Source organism: Channa argus, chromosome 8 (genome assembly GCF_033026475.1).
Source record: "Channa argus isolate prfri chromosome 8, Channa argus male v1.0, whole genome shotgun sequence".
NCBI classification, from domain to species: Eukaryota; Metazoa; Chordata; class Actinopteri; order Anabantiformes; family Channidae; genus Channa; species Channa argus.
In genome coordinates, this window is record NC_090204.1 from 3,071,782 (window position 1) to 3,086,115 (window position 14,334).

Below are 14,334 nucleotides of genomic sequence, written 5' to 3' on the forward strand. Positions count from 1 at the left end.
GATCAAACAGGTGTGTTTGTTTGGTGGTTGACAGGAGCAGCAATGTGTGGAGCTGAAAGTTCAGCAAGAGCAAGCTGAGGAGCAGCTGCGTAGCCAGTATCAGGAGCTGCGTGTGCGCAGCCAGCAGGAGCTGCAGCAGGTGCAAGAGGAGCTGGCCAGACTGCAGCAGGAGTGCAACCAAAGCCTCCTGCAGGCTGAGGTTGAAAAGCAGCAGGTATGGGCTGGTTTTGGGGCAGGATGGACATGTGGCGTAAAATCCCCACCCAAATCAATGTGCGGAACACGTTCTGCTGTGATGACCCCTAAAGGGACAAGCTGAAAGCTGTTGCTCTATATATAAAATGGCCCTGACCTCATAGTCTTTTTTGACCAGGCTTTGTCCCAGAAGGAGACAGAGAAGGACGCCCTCACAGAGAAGCTTGTTGCCCTGCAGCAGAAACTGGTCACGGCAGACATGAAGCTTGAGCACATGCAGAGGGAGACACTTAGGAAACAGGAGCAGGATAAGGTAAAAAATGACAGGATAAGTTCAAATCTAATCACATTTCTGCTTCTGTGCACATAACTCACCTGAGATGTCTAATTCTGTGTTTAAGAATGCAATGGCGGTTCTGCAGACTGAGCTGCAAGACTTGCGGTCTAAATTTGAAGAGTCTTTGAACTCCCATGAGGATGACAAGAGGATTCTAACTGAGCAGCTCAGAGAGTTGAATAAACAGAGAGAACATGCACAACACCAGGTGAGCATCTTCAAAAAACACCATGCCTGTCATACAGTATGTTGTAATAATTACTCATGTAAAAAACTCTTGGCAAATGTCACTTGCATTTTGAAATAGAAATACACTGACTGACGACTCATTATGTACACCTGAACAATCTAATGCAATCCACAGATTATGAGTTCTCAGTTTTTTAAAGTTGAAACTGCTAATAACTGCTGATAATACTGCGAATATTGGGTGGTGGAGTGAATTATATGAACATGTTTTTGTCCCCTCAATTACTTTAAATAGTCTGAGAACCTCCTCTTAAGCATCAGAACTGGATAAAAAGGCGATTTAAGTAACATGGTTGTTGCTGCCAAGTGCTCCAAGTTTTTTGGGTGTAGCTCAGTCGGTAAGGCATTCGTCCACAGAGCACAGGGTCCGTAGTTCGATCCCTGGTCCCAGCTACATGTCTAAGTGTCCTTGAGTACTCCTGGTGGGTCAGGTGAGCATCTTGCATGGAAGCCACCGCCATTGGTGTGTGAGTGTGTATATGGATGGGTGAATGAAAAGCAACAGCATAAAGTGCTGTGGACAAAAGCAACATTGTAAAGTGCTTTGGATAAAAGCACTATATAAGTGGCCATTTACCAAATATTTCAGAAACTGCTGATCTACTGGGATTTTCACTCACAACTATCTCTAGTGTTTACTGGGAGTAGTCTGAAAAAGAGAAAATATCCAGTGAGTGATAATTCTTTGGGGTAAAAGGCCAATTTAAATCAACTTAATTTACTGTCATGGACAAAATTATTGGCACCTTGTCAAAATTGTAAGAAATAATTGCTTTTCAAGCATGTGATGCTCCTGTAATTTGTATTTAGACACATCTGTGGCAATTAACAGTTGTGGGCAATATAGTAATCACAAGCAGTTAAAATGGAGAAAAGGTGAATCTTTGTGTTGTGTGTCACACTGAACATGGAGAAAAGAAAGAAGTGTAAAGAGGTGTCTGTGGATTTGAGAGAAACAACTGTGGAAAAACATGGACAATCTCAAGGCTACAAGTCCATCTCCAGAGATTTTAATGTTCCTGTGTCCACTGTGCAAAATATCATCAAGAGGTTTCCAGACCATGGCACTGTAGCTAAGCTCCCTTGGCGTGGATGGAAGAGCAAAATTATGAAAAACATTTGAACAGAGTGTTCAAATGGTGGATAAAGAACCCCGATTAACTTCCAAACAAGCTGATCTGCAGACACAGTGTACAACAGTGTCAGTTTGCACTGTCCGTCGCCATCTTACTGAAAAGAGACGCTATGGTAGGAGACCCAGGAGGACACAACTGCCGACACAAAGGCATAAAAAAGCAAGGCTGTCGCTCATTTGACAAAACCACAATCCTTCTGGGAGAACACACTGTGGACAGATGAGACAAAAGTAGAGCTTTTTGGTAAAGGACATCATGGCACTGTTTACAGAAAAAGAAATGAGGCCTTCAAAGAAAAGAACACAGTCCCTTCAGTCAAACATGGTGGAGCTTCAAAGATGTTTTGGGGTTGCTTTGCTGCTTCTGGCACTGGATGCCTTGACTGTGTATCGGTATCATGAAATCTGATGATTACCAAAGAATTTGGGGGCGAAACGTAGTGGCCAGTGTCATTGTCCAGCAGGACAATGACTTGAAACACACTTCAAAAAGCACTCAGAAAAGCTTACAAACAAAGCACTGGAGAGTTCTGAAATAACCCGCAATGAGTCCAGATCTGAATCCCATAGAACACCTGGGGAGAGATCTCAAAACAGCAGTTGGGAGAAGCCATCTTTTTAAATCTGAATGACCTGGAGCTGGTTGCAAAAGAAGAGTGGTCCAAAATTCCAGTAGAGACAGGCCCAGAAACTCAGTCATGGTTACAGGAGGCGATTGGCTTCAGTTATTTTTTCCAAAGGGGGTGCTACCAAATATTAAGTTAAGGGTGACAATAATTTTGTCCATGGCTGTTTTCAGCAAGATAACGCACCATGTCTCAAAACTGTTTGTTGAACATGACAACGAGTTAACTGTACACAAATGGCCTCCACAGTTAGCAGATCTCAGTACAATAAAGCACTTTTGGTATGTGTAGTAATGAGAGAATCATATCATGGATATGCAGATGACAAATTTGCAGCCACTGCGTAACGCTATTAGGTCATTATAGACCAAAATCTTTAGGGAATGTTTCCAGCACCATGTTGCATCTATGCCATGAAAAATTAAGGCAGTTCTGAAGTAAAAGTGGGTCCAACCTGATATTAGCAAGGTGTAGCTAATAAAGTGATTGGGTGTAGCTATTAAAGTGATTGCTGAGTGTTTATATACAGTACAATATATTGTGTTGATATCACTAGCTACATGCATAGAGGGAAGATGTACTTCTAGTGTGAGGGAGGGTAATTAACCATAGAACAATGTAAACACTGGCTAAAGTGTTACAAAGTCTCACTAGCATCTGGGCACAGTCTGCAGAGTTTGCAGTTCCACTAACTTTAATATAGATATAAAGTGCAATTAGACTATAATTTTTGGCCGCATGACAGAACTCCTTGAGCCAAATGTGAGTCGTAAATCTTGGGGTGTTTTGAGGTCAGGATTCCAGGCGCAGGGTCACTCTTTGTTTCAGTGAAATAACAACATAACAGTCACTTCATTAAGATGTAACTTACAGAGTTGTAAGGGTCTCACCATGCCTTGAAAAAGGCTTGGTCTCCTTGGAGAAGAAAGTTGTTTATGTGTATGGAACTTGTTTTCAATAAGATAGCAAAAATGAGGACCATCCTGTCTTCAATCTGCGTCCTCTGTCTTGCCAGATTATAGTGAACGTGATTGTGTGAAGCCAGTGTTGAAGAGTTTTGAGGTTTGGACAGCGCTGCTTAATACCATATATCATGTCAGGCTTCAGTGACTTTTGTCACATTTGGCTAGCACCCTTGCACATTTTCATGTTTGATTATTTTCACTAATCCCATTTTGGGATTCTCATGTCAGACAATTAAAAAGCATGGGTGAGAGTGTGTGACAAAGTTGGAGAGCAAAAGAATGGACAAATCAAGGGAAGAGAGAAGGAACCAGCAGAAGGAGAATACAGTCCCTGGTACCATACTATGAAATCAAAGTTTGAGTTAGACCCTTGTGTAAATAAGCCAGTGGGGGAGTGTTTATTTTCTCCCTTGCAGCAGCGAGAGACTGGCTCCACTGGGACTCCAGGTTCCCCTCTCCCATCCACATAACACAACACTGCTGCCCTCATATTCTCTTCCCCTCCCTCTGCTCTCCACCCAAAAAATCTGATAAAATAAAGTATAATTGGCCAGATCAGCACTGGCTTGTTTTTTCTCACATTTGAGTTTATGAGAAAGAACCATCTTGTGTGGCCTCTGAACATAACAGTCCTCCTCCTCATCCTGCTCCTCATCCTCCCTCTTCCACCCCTCTCCTCCTCCTTCCCCACGACCTCAGGGGGGGTCTGCTGTTTATCATGTTGATCTCTGTGGATTCTTTACACTCCGAGCTGCAGTGATGAGATGGGAAGAGACAGCATCTGGCTATAGGCCCAACTGTCTCTTCTCCATGCTGAGATAAGCATTGTCCTCCCTATTTTTTCTTCTTTTATTCAACATGTTGCCATAAAACAGAATATAGGTCATGCAGTATTTTACAATTGTGTACAAAGCACTTAAAATAGGGGGATGTAGAGGTTTAGCTTTTGAACAGTGAAGTTTGAATATATCACCTGAATATTTAATAATTTTGCTGTATGCTGAAAAAGTTTTCGTGTTTAGTTTGGATATTTTACGAAACAATGATGACTATTTTACCGTTTCTATTTATCTTTTTCAAAAACCATCATCGTATTTTGCTGTTTATTATTAATCCTTGATTGAACCTTGATGTATCTTCACTGATGTGATAACCTGTCTTTATGAATTAAGATAGAAGGCCTTCGTCGGCAGTTGCAGGAAACAGAGGATGGGCTAATTAAAGGGCGAAGGGAACTCATTGAGGCTCACAGAGAGATCCAGGAGTGTGCGCAAGAACGGGACAAGCAAAGAAAAGAAGCCCTGGATCTGAAAAGGATCGTGGGGGATGAAACTAGAGAGAAAGAGGCCATACAATTCTCTAATGATGAGCTCCGAACTTTAATCAAAAAAGCAGAGTGTGAAAACAGCAGGTACAGCTTTCACATTGGACTGCAGATACACTATTTTGCAAATCCTTTGGATGTTAATGTTAAACACATCTTTATTAGCTTGAGACGAGCCCTGGATGAGAAAGAGCAGAAAATCGCCATCTTAGAGGAATGTGGAAGCTCAATGCATGAGGAGGCCACTACTTTACGGGGCACTATGAGGGAGCTTGAGAAGTCCCGCCTGCAGGCACGCAGAGAGCTGCAGGAGCTTCGAAGACAGGTGAAAGTTTAATGAGATCACCGCTAACTGTCTTATTTAATGTGAAGGAGGCATTATCATCAAATACTTTGTGCTTTGTAAACATAACTAGGTAAAGGTGCTTGAAGGGGAGAACAGCCAGCAGAAACAGGAGCTGCGAGAGCTGCACGCACGGGTATGTCAGGAAGAGCAGAAGGAAGAGGAAGCACGTCATGAGGCTTTCACTCTTAAGCAGAGAGTGTTAGAGTGTGAGGCTGGCAGAAAAGCAGCACTGAATGAGGTAAAGGGCCTGTAGTTTGCTAATTCAGCGTTAGCACAGTTGTTTCACCTTTGCATACATGTAAAAGTTGAAGGAAGCCTTCCATACTTCCATACATAACACTCTATGTTCTACTATAACCTTTATGGCTTGTGAAAAATTTTGTCATGAAATCTTTTTTTAATAAGAGAAAAAGTAAGAAAAATAGTATAGGGTAGTAGGAGTGGCAAGAAAAAATCTTCAACCCCCATATTTACACCGATCAACAGAAAACATCTCTTTCACGTCAAAGTGAAAACAGATTTCTACAAAGTAATTAGTATTTAGAAATATAAAATCCATTAATTAACCGCTTATCCTGTTCAAGGTTGCAGGGGCCTTGAGCCCGTCCCAGCTGTTCAGGCGAGAGGAGGGGTACAGGTCTTGGGCAGGTCTCAAGTCTTTCTCAGGGCCAACCCAGAAATACATACAGTACACAAAACTGGAGTACACAGGAGTGGAAACTGGAGTACCCAGAGTACTGGGAAACACATCACATCACATCACATCAACTTCACCAGTCAAAGTTTTACGGGACAGTGGCAAAGAAAAAAAGATCTTTTTGACTATGAGCTACAGTTTGCTCAACTCAAATGAAAGAAGGTTGATTGTTCTCACACCAAACAGATGCTCTGATGGGTGAAGAATCTGGGCAATATTTAACTAATTAGAAATATTTTATGTTTCAGGCAGCAATGTGGTGTGAGTACTTAGAGCTCACAGCTCACGGGTATTAGGTCCCTTATTGAAATTCTCGGCCAGCTGCTGGCTTTCTGTGTGGAGTTTGTATGTTTTTTCCATGCTTGCATGTAAACTTATCTCAGGCTATAAACCTTAAAACTCATTCTGAGGAGTAATAAGTGTCTTAATGGTCGTCATGAATCTGTTTCGTTGCACTTAGTTTTTGAGCAGTCTATTTCTTCATGATCGATTTAACTGTACTCCGAAGAATATTCATTGACCTGGACATTTTCTTTTATCAAACCCTGACCTTTGCATTTTAGTTTTTTCCAGAACTGCTTGAAGTGTTCTTTTGTCTCCATGGTGTATCCAAAGGTTGAATCATGTCAATTTCATGATTCAAACTTCCAATAACCAAACCTGGATGATTGAGAATCTTCACCGACTTCATGGTGTACCTTTTTACCAGTACAGATCACTGATTTACCAGTGATTGGACCTTACAGATAGAAGTGCACTTACAGTTCTTGAACTAAGTTCATTAAACTAAGTATGTGACTTTTAAAACGATTTGGCTGCAGCAGTTACTTTAAATGGAGTGAATACATCAATCACTTATTTTCAGTTTAATATCTTTCGAAATTGGTTTTCACATTGATATTTTAATTTAACTTTCAAAATTGAATTTATATGTATTTTTATAGGAGCTGCCAGGCAGGAGGTCTAGAGGAAGAACAAAGAGGAGATTTATGGATGTAGTGAGAGAGGACATGAAGTTAGTTGGTGTGAGAGAAGAAGATGCAGAGGACAGGGTTAGATGGAGGCACGTGATTCACTGTGACGACCCCTGAGAGGGAACAGCCGAAAGGAAAAGAAGAAGATAGTGTAGCAAAAAAATGTTGTGAAAATGTGGGTTTTTGCATCCTACAAAGTTAGATTTCTAACTCCTGTTCTATAACCCAAATTTTAGGGTCCCCGATTTCCATGACTGTGTCTGAGTTGTCAAGTGAATATACTGAAAATTTACAGAAATCAACATTATTATTAAATATTTGAAGTCTGGCTAATGCATTTCTTACTAAACTATATTAACTGGCAATAGGTCACTAACATGACTGGGTATAAAAGGAGCATTTCAGAGAGGCAGACTCTATTGAGTGTAAAGAAAAAGGCAGAGGTTCACCAATCTATGACAAACTGTGCCAAAAAAAATATGGAACAATTCCAGAAAAACATTCCTCAACATAATATTTTAAAGACTTTGAAGATCCCACCATCTATTATCTAATATATAATACTATCAAAAGATTCAATTGCTTAACCACATACTGCATCTATCACAACAGCATGGCTTTGCAGGAGAAGAGTCCGGGTGCTGAACTAGCCTGTCTGCAGTCCAGACCTTTCACCAATAGAAAACATTTGGTATATCATTAAACAAAAAATCAGGCAACAAAAGCCTAGAATCCTGCATCAGACAGGAATGGGACAACATTTCTCTTCTAAAGTCCAACAAGTGGTCTTCTCCCTTCCCGGCCATTCCCAGACATTCACTTTTCATGAAATGTTAACATTTCTCTGTTATTTTGTTAATGTTCTATTTTGAATCAAATATGGGTTGATGAGATTTGCATATAGTTGCATTCTGTTTTTATTTACGTTTTACACATCGTCCCAATTTCTTAGGATTTGGGGTTGTAACTGGAATATTATCGTGTATACCAAATGCAAATAGTTATGCAAATACTGTACTTGGTCCTAAAAGTCAGACTCAAATGGGCTGTTCAATTTTGTTAGATCTACAGTATTACAAGTGCAAAACGACTGCACACTATTGTAAATGAAACAGCTAAATGTAAACAGCTTACATAATTTACAGAGTGTTTCTTTATTTACCATCATGTGCCTAAGTTATAATCTAGTAAATAATAATTACACAGATGATAGCAACCATAAATCAGATTTGTTATGTGAGTTTTATTCTTTGTTCTTATTCAGGTTGTAGGACTGCAATGTCGTTTGGTGGAACTGGAAACAGCGGAGCAGAAGAGCCAAGAGCTGCTGCAGGAAAGGGAGGCTTTCAAGCAGCACAGTGAGCAGAGGCTCAAAGAAACCTCTGCCCAGCTGGAGGAGGCATTAGAGGATGCCAGGGTCCAGATCAGGGAACTCTCTGTGCAGGTTGGCCTAGCTGAAAACAAAGCCCAGAACCTGGAGGAACAGCTAGGACTGGGTGATGCCAAACGAAAAGAGCTGGAGTTCAAGCTGGCAGGGTTGTATTCAGCTTTGCGCCGCACTATTGGCATCAGTCGTACATGCCTTTCAGGCACACCTGGGTCACATAAACGATCTCCCTCTCCCTGGAGAAGCCATTTGCAAGTAAAAGGTATACTCACAAATTTTTATATTAAGTAGTCATGATGCCATTTTTTTCTATATATTATACATTAATATGTGTAATCTGTTAAGAGGTGAGAGTGTAACAGATAGATCTGTGTTGTCCTTGTGTCATTGCGAAGATGGAGAGCTGGATGTTGAATCAGTGCTTGCAGCCCTTCGGGAACTCCAACAGGAACTCAGGGATGCACAAAAAGACAGGGTACCTTCTTTTATCTTGTTAAATATAACCTTAGACTCTGAGTGAATGGGACTGTTGCCCTAAAGTTGGTATTGCTCTTCAGGCCAAAAGAACAGTTTCAGCAATATACAACTGAATGAATGTATTAAATGTTAAGTGTTAAGTGTTAGCAGAATCTATTGCACTTTATCATCTAAATAGATTTTTCTGCTTCAGGATGAAGCGAAGGCTCAGATTGTTAGTTTAAGCCAACAAGTGAAAGAACTTCAAGGCACTCAAGATAAATCAGCCACCCAGCTGCTAAAATTGCAGAACTCCTTGAGGCAATCACAACAGGGTAAGAAAAGCAGTGGAGCCTATATATATATATATATATATATATATATATATATATATATATATATTACTTATTAATGTTTAGACATACAACATATAACGTGTCTTTACAGGAAACAGAGAAATGACAGAAAGATTACATGAGGCACATAGATCCCTTTCCCTCCAGGAAGAAGTGGCACATCGTGCAGAGAAGGAGAAGAGAAGTCTTGAGGAGGATGTAGCTCAACTCAGAACTAGTCTGCAAGCTGCTCAGGCAGAAGCTAAGGCACAGCAGGTATGTTAAAGACAAAGAGATAAATGTCATCTGAAACAGTGTGCAGCTTCTCCAGTGGCAGCTAATAAGATCCTGTGCTCATTCCTCCACAGGATAAGCTGGAGATCCTCCAGGGGTTAGAATCGTGTGCAAGTGCAGTCAAACAGAAGTTGAAAGAGTCTTTAGAAGCAGCAGAGAATAAAGTGCATTGTCTGGATCTCTCCCATCGTACCCTTGAGGGTGAGCTACAGCGGGCCCAGCTCAGGACAGCAGAGCTGGAAGCAGAGGTAGGGGCGCTGCAGGAAAGACTGTTAGAGATGAGGGGGAAGCTGGATGAGAGCGAGGACCGGTGTGCAGCAATAAAGGTCAGTGAGGAGAGGCTGACTATGTCACTGGCTCGAGCTGAGCAGCATGAGAGCCAGCTGAGAGAGCAGCTCCACAAACTGACAAACACTCTTAGTGACAATAGGGCCAACACTGGATCCCTTCAGGAGCAGATATCACAGTTGCAGAGGGCTCTGACTGTGAGTGAGCAGGACCGGAGGTTGCTACAGGTACAGTTTCTTTCTTAATTACACCCACTGTTCAACAAAGTAAAAGCTTGTTTAGGTAGAAAGGTGAGAAGAAATGAATTTGAATTCAAAGATTTTTACATAAAAAAATCATGTGGGAGCCCCCTTTGGACTGGATAGTTGGGGTGCGTACCATGTAGCGGCAGCATCCCTGGTTCGTCCAGGTGGGGGCCTTGGCCGCATGTCATGCCCCACCTCTCCCCTGTTTCCTATCTGCTCTCAGTTGCCATGTATCTAATAATGGCAGAAATGCCCCAAAGACTCTTCAAGAATAAATTAGATGAATATGAATACTTCCATTGCCATGCTTTGAAGTACAGTACAGTTAAGTAACTGTGACAGTCCAGACTGAGCCTTTTTCGTTACATTTGTTGCTGTGGTTTCGCCTAGGGGTCCTTAAAGTCCTTAATCCTTAAGGTCCTGAATCCTCCAACAGCTCCTCAGGAGAGCCTTTAGGTCTTACTTTGGGACTGTAGTTCAAGCAAACAAAAACATGACATCTCTCAAAAGCTGAAAAAAACAGAAATATCACTCTTGCCTGCAGTTTTCTACAGTATGCCAAGCATTCTACAAGTTACAACCAAGGTGTAAAACAATATAAAGCAATGTGGGAAATGTAAAGTCACTTTAATTGCAAAATCATGGTTTACCGAAACTGTGTGGCCCATTGTATAGTGTTTGTCAAATTATGCTTCACATAGGAACGTCTGGATAAGACACGAGATGCCCTTACAGAGAGTAAGAAGTTGAACCACACACTTACAGAACGGACGCAAAACCTGCAAAGAACCCATGAGGATTCAGAGCTGAAATATTCTGAGCTGGAGAAAAACAACAGAACACTGAAAGAGGCGAGTCACACTGAGGTTAAAGTGTAAACGAAGGTCCCAAGGCTGAGACTTCATTTTGATGTATGAATGATTGACTCTTCCCAGAATCTGAAGCAACGGCAGGAAGCTGAACTGCAGACGCAGGGGGCCACCCAGCAGCTGCAGAGAGAGAAGGATAATCTCCAAGACAAGATCACCAGTCTCCAGAGGTCTTTGCAAAAGCTACAAAGTGAGAAAGCTGAGATGGAAAGGGTGGTAGCACGCCTTGGTAAAGACAGATCAGCACTCAGGAAGACACTGGAGAAGGTTGGCTTTCCCATCTACGGCACTTTACCGGAATACTTTAGAATGATCTCTTTGCCTGCTTTTAGCCATCTTTAATGTTCCTGATTAAGATGTCACATATTGAAGAATTACAGTAAAAAATGGGCTTAGATTATATTATTCTAAGAATATTAATTACTTAACTCATGCAGGGCTTTATGTAACTGTCATTGAAAGATTACCACAGTGATTTACAGTTGTGCTTCAATAGAGTTTTGTAATTTTTGGAGTAAAACAAACATTGTAGCCAAACCACATATGCCTTTAAATTCAAATAAAAGGATCTTAAATTCTGCAACTGCTGGAAGGCCATGTCTGTAAAGAAGCCAGGACTGAAGTAATAATGTGTTTAGTTGTTGGTCAGAAGCCTTGCTGCCACATTCTGGACCAAGTGAAGACGTGCAGCTCATGAAGCATGAAGACACAAAATGGGCACTTACACTTACATTTGAATAATATTTACTATGATATAGTTTGTCATTTGTCTCATAATGTCTGTTCCTTTTTCCATGTATTTATCTTTGTCACACATTGCACATTAGGGTCCTAAAGTTATGGAAATTTGTACAATGTGTGGACTGTGAGAACCAAGAGCCTCTGTGCTTCGCTTCTGCTATATGCATTAAAGGAAGGGTACACGAGTGCAAAACAATCATGGGAAAGTCGTTCATAATATGTCACCCTTGTGCTGTTGTCAGGTGGAGATGGAGAGGCTGAGGAGGGAGGAAGAGGCAGCATCAGCGACCAGACAAAAGGAGCAGTTGGGACAAATAATCCGTAACCTGGAGCAGGAGCTGGCTGAAAGGCAGAGCGGGATGCAGACTCTACAGGTGGGAGGCTGCAGGATTTTAGACAGGTTTAGGGCAGGGGTTACATTATCTAGAATAGCAACACACTGTATGAACAATTTCTATGTATTGTCAAAATTAAATACACAAATAATACTCTTTGTAGAAACCATGACAGTTAAATCACAGTATAATATTAAATACAAATATAAAATCAATGTGTCACAATATTGCAGACCAACAAATGACATTTGCAGGCAGTAAATGGATACAGTAGCAAATCAATATATAGCAAATCAAAGACCATTAGCATTTTTGAATAGGAAACATTAAGTTACTACGTTGTCACATGTATCGGTGTTTTACACTGACCATTAGAAAACATCATTAGACAAGTTTAATTGTATAAAAAAGGCTAAAATAAGTAGTTTTCAAGATCAGATATCCCTGCAGTCTTTGAAAGGACTAAATAGTAGCATTTGCTCCATAGTCGTATAAAAACCATAATTCTCAGGAATTTACAATGCAATTTAGGTTTAGAGACAATCTGTTTTTTATATAGTATGTATCAAACAATGCGGTATAAAAAAACAAATATTTGGGAGGGTTGCGGCAGGAAGGGCCGTTGATTTTTGATCTAGCAAAACAGCTATCTTCTACCGACAAATGCTTTCTAGCTGTCCACTTTGCAAAGGTCAGAACCAAGGTTTAGACCTCTGTTCCCCACAGTGTCTATACACAGTCTATACAGTGATTACAGCAACTATCTACAGCATCTTTTTTACTCTGTCTTTCATAGCAACATTACATCCAGTACAATCACTGTTTATGAACTGTCTTAAGGCCCAAGTCTCCCAGATGGAGCACACTCATGCACAGCACCTCCTGGAGGTGACAGCCCGTCATCACCAGGAGTTAAATGTGGAGACAAATCGTTTGAGAGACAGTCAGCTCCAATCGGAGGAGGCCCTGGAGACAAGGGAGAAGGCCCATCGGCAGAGGGTCAAATGCCTGGAGGAGCAGGTATTTTTATTTTAGCTGTGAACAGTTTGTTGTAAATGTTGTCTTCTTCTTCATGACTATGTTTTATTACGAATTATCCCATTTTCCCCTTTCTTTGCTGTCAATAGGTGCTGACTCTTAAAGAACAACTCGATCAGGAGGCACGAAGGCGGCACACTTATTTCAATCAGAGGCTCCAACCTGGTGTGTAGGCTGAGATCCTGCAGTGAAGTATGTAGCACCTCTGGCTTCCTCATTCACCATTCCTCTGGCAGATTTCCAACAACGTTAATTTACCAGCTACGTCCACATTTGGCAGCCCATGCACACACAAACACGCTCCTGAGGGCGTTTGCTCCCACCCGTCCATGTGCACACCGGATTACTTTAATCTGTGGGAAAATTGAACAACAACAAACAATGACTTTTTTGTTTATAAGTGGACTGGATGTGCCAAATTGTTCTTAGGATTTCCTTTGGCTTGCTGCAGTTGACGTGTCGAAGTTGACGCTGTTTATGCTGTTAAATTCTTTAAAGAGGCAATGTGATTTCCTTGCTTGGTGCTTTACTCTTGCGTTACAATTATTCGTATACTAATTTGTAATTCTGATCACGTGCCAATTTTATATGTCATAATCATTGTTTGTGTATCCTAATGAGGGTCTATTTCCAAATATATATATAAAAAAAATGTTTGCAGATTTCAGTCGATTTTTAGCTGTGTGGTGCTGTAAATTATTAGTATTTCAGCCTGTGATAAAAATTCTATAGAGGAAGTAATTTATTTTATTATGTGTTGTGGTTGTTTTTAATAAAACTGGGTGTATCAGAGCACAGTTCTACAAGAATGTTGATAAAGATGTTAAAATGTGATCACTGATGTTTATCCTGCTGGCCAAACAACCTTGTTATGGAAACGTTTTCTGTGAACTAGCTTTGGGTTCACACCATTAAAAGCCTTTGTGGATTTAGTATTGTCAATGAGAGAATGACCTTCACTCTGTGTTGCTAGTGCTGACTTGTGTTTTCTTTCAAAGATTGTTGTAGACTCCAAGTCTGGGGTATTATCATTCCTTGAAAGTTTCACTGGCAATATATTACAACTCTAAAATCTTGTGCTAATATGTGGTCTTCCCTTTGCTGATTACAAACCACAAATATGTCGACTTCTCTTTGTTTTGTGTATTCATCCACATGTGCATCTGCTGTTTGTAGCTTCCAAACGATAACTATTTGTCACTCTTTCATTTCAGCTCCTACTCTTTTGTGTACACTGTAGGATTTTCGCAACAGTACACAGCCCGGTCTTCTCACTGTGTAACCTTCCAAGCCTTGGTAACTGTAAATTGTAGGAGTTTCACTGAAAGGGACAATCTCGTCAGAGTTTCTTTAAAGCAGGCTTTTCATTATCATAGATCCGCCCAGTGGTTATCCAGTTACCAGCCTCTTTTCAGCCATTGGACGGAAAAAGCTAATTATGCAACGTAGTAAATCCCTGTGGGGGGGTGGAGCCAAAACTGAAAGAACTCCTTTGGCA

At 40.9% G+C, this 14,334-nt stretch overlaps 1 protein-coding gene across 1 annotated transcript in view; it reads left to right on the top strand.

Annotated features, from left to right (window-relative positions):
• The window catches only part of crocc2 (ciliary rootlet coiled-coil, rootletin family member 2), a 34,196-nt gene extending 19,890 nt beyond the window's left edge, over positions 1 to 14,306 (top strand). Inside the window, exons 21-36 of the mRNA XM_067512747.1 lie at positions 35 to 214; positions 374 to 508; positions 597 to 740; positions 4,680 to 4,918; positions 4,997 to 5,156; positions 5,248 to 5,415; positions 8,113 to 8,497; positions 8,631 to 8,710; positions 8,906 to 9,026; positions 9,139 to 9,302; positions 9,395 to 9,835; positions 10,555 to 10,704; positions 10,789 to 10,989; positions 11,706 to 11,837; positions 12,639 to 12,818; positions 12,926 to 14,306. Of these exons, the coding sequence (XP_067368848.1) occupies positions 35 to 214; positions 374 to 508; positions 597 to 740; positions 4,680 to 4,918; positions 4,997 to 5,156; positions 5,248 to 5,415; positions 8,113 to 8,497; positions 8,631 to 8,710; positions 8,906 to 9,026; positions 9,139 to 9,302; positions 9,395 to 9,835; positions 10,555 to 10,704; positions 10,789 to 10,989; positions 11,706 to 11,837; positions 12,639 to 12,818; positions 12,926 to 13,009 (2,964 nt within the window). The 3' untranslated portion in view covers positions 13,010 to 14,306. The remainder of the gene's footprint in view (positions 1 to 34; positions 215 to 373; positions 509 to 596; positions 741 to 4,679; positions 4,919 to 4,996; positions 5,157 to 5,247; positions 5,416 to 8,112; positions 8,498 to 8,630; positions 8,711 to 8,905; positions 9,027 to 9,138; positions 9,303 to 9,394; positions 9,836 to 10,554; positions 10,705 to 10,788; positions 10,990 to 11,705; positions 11,838 to 12,638; positions 12,819 to 12,925) is intronic.
• The last annotated feature ends 28 nt before the right edge of the window (positions 14,307 to 14,334 follow it).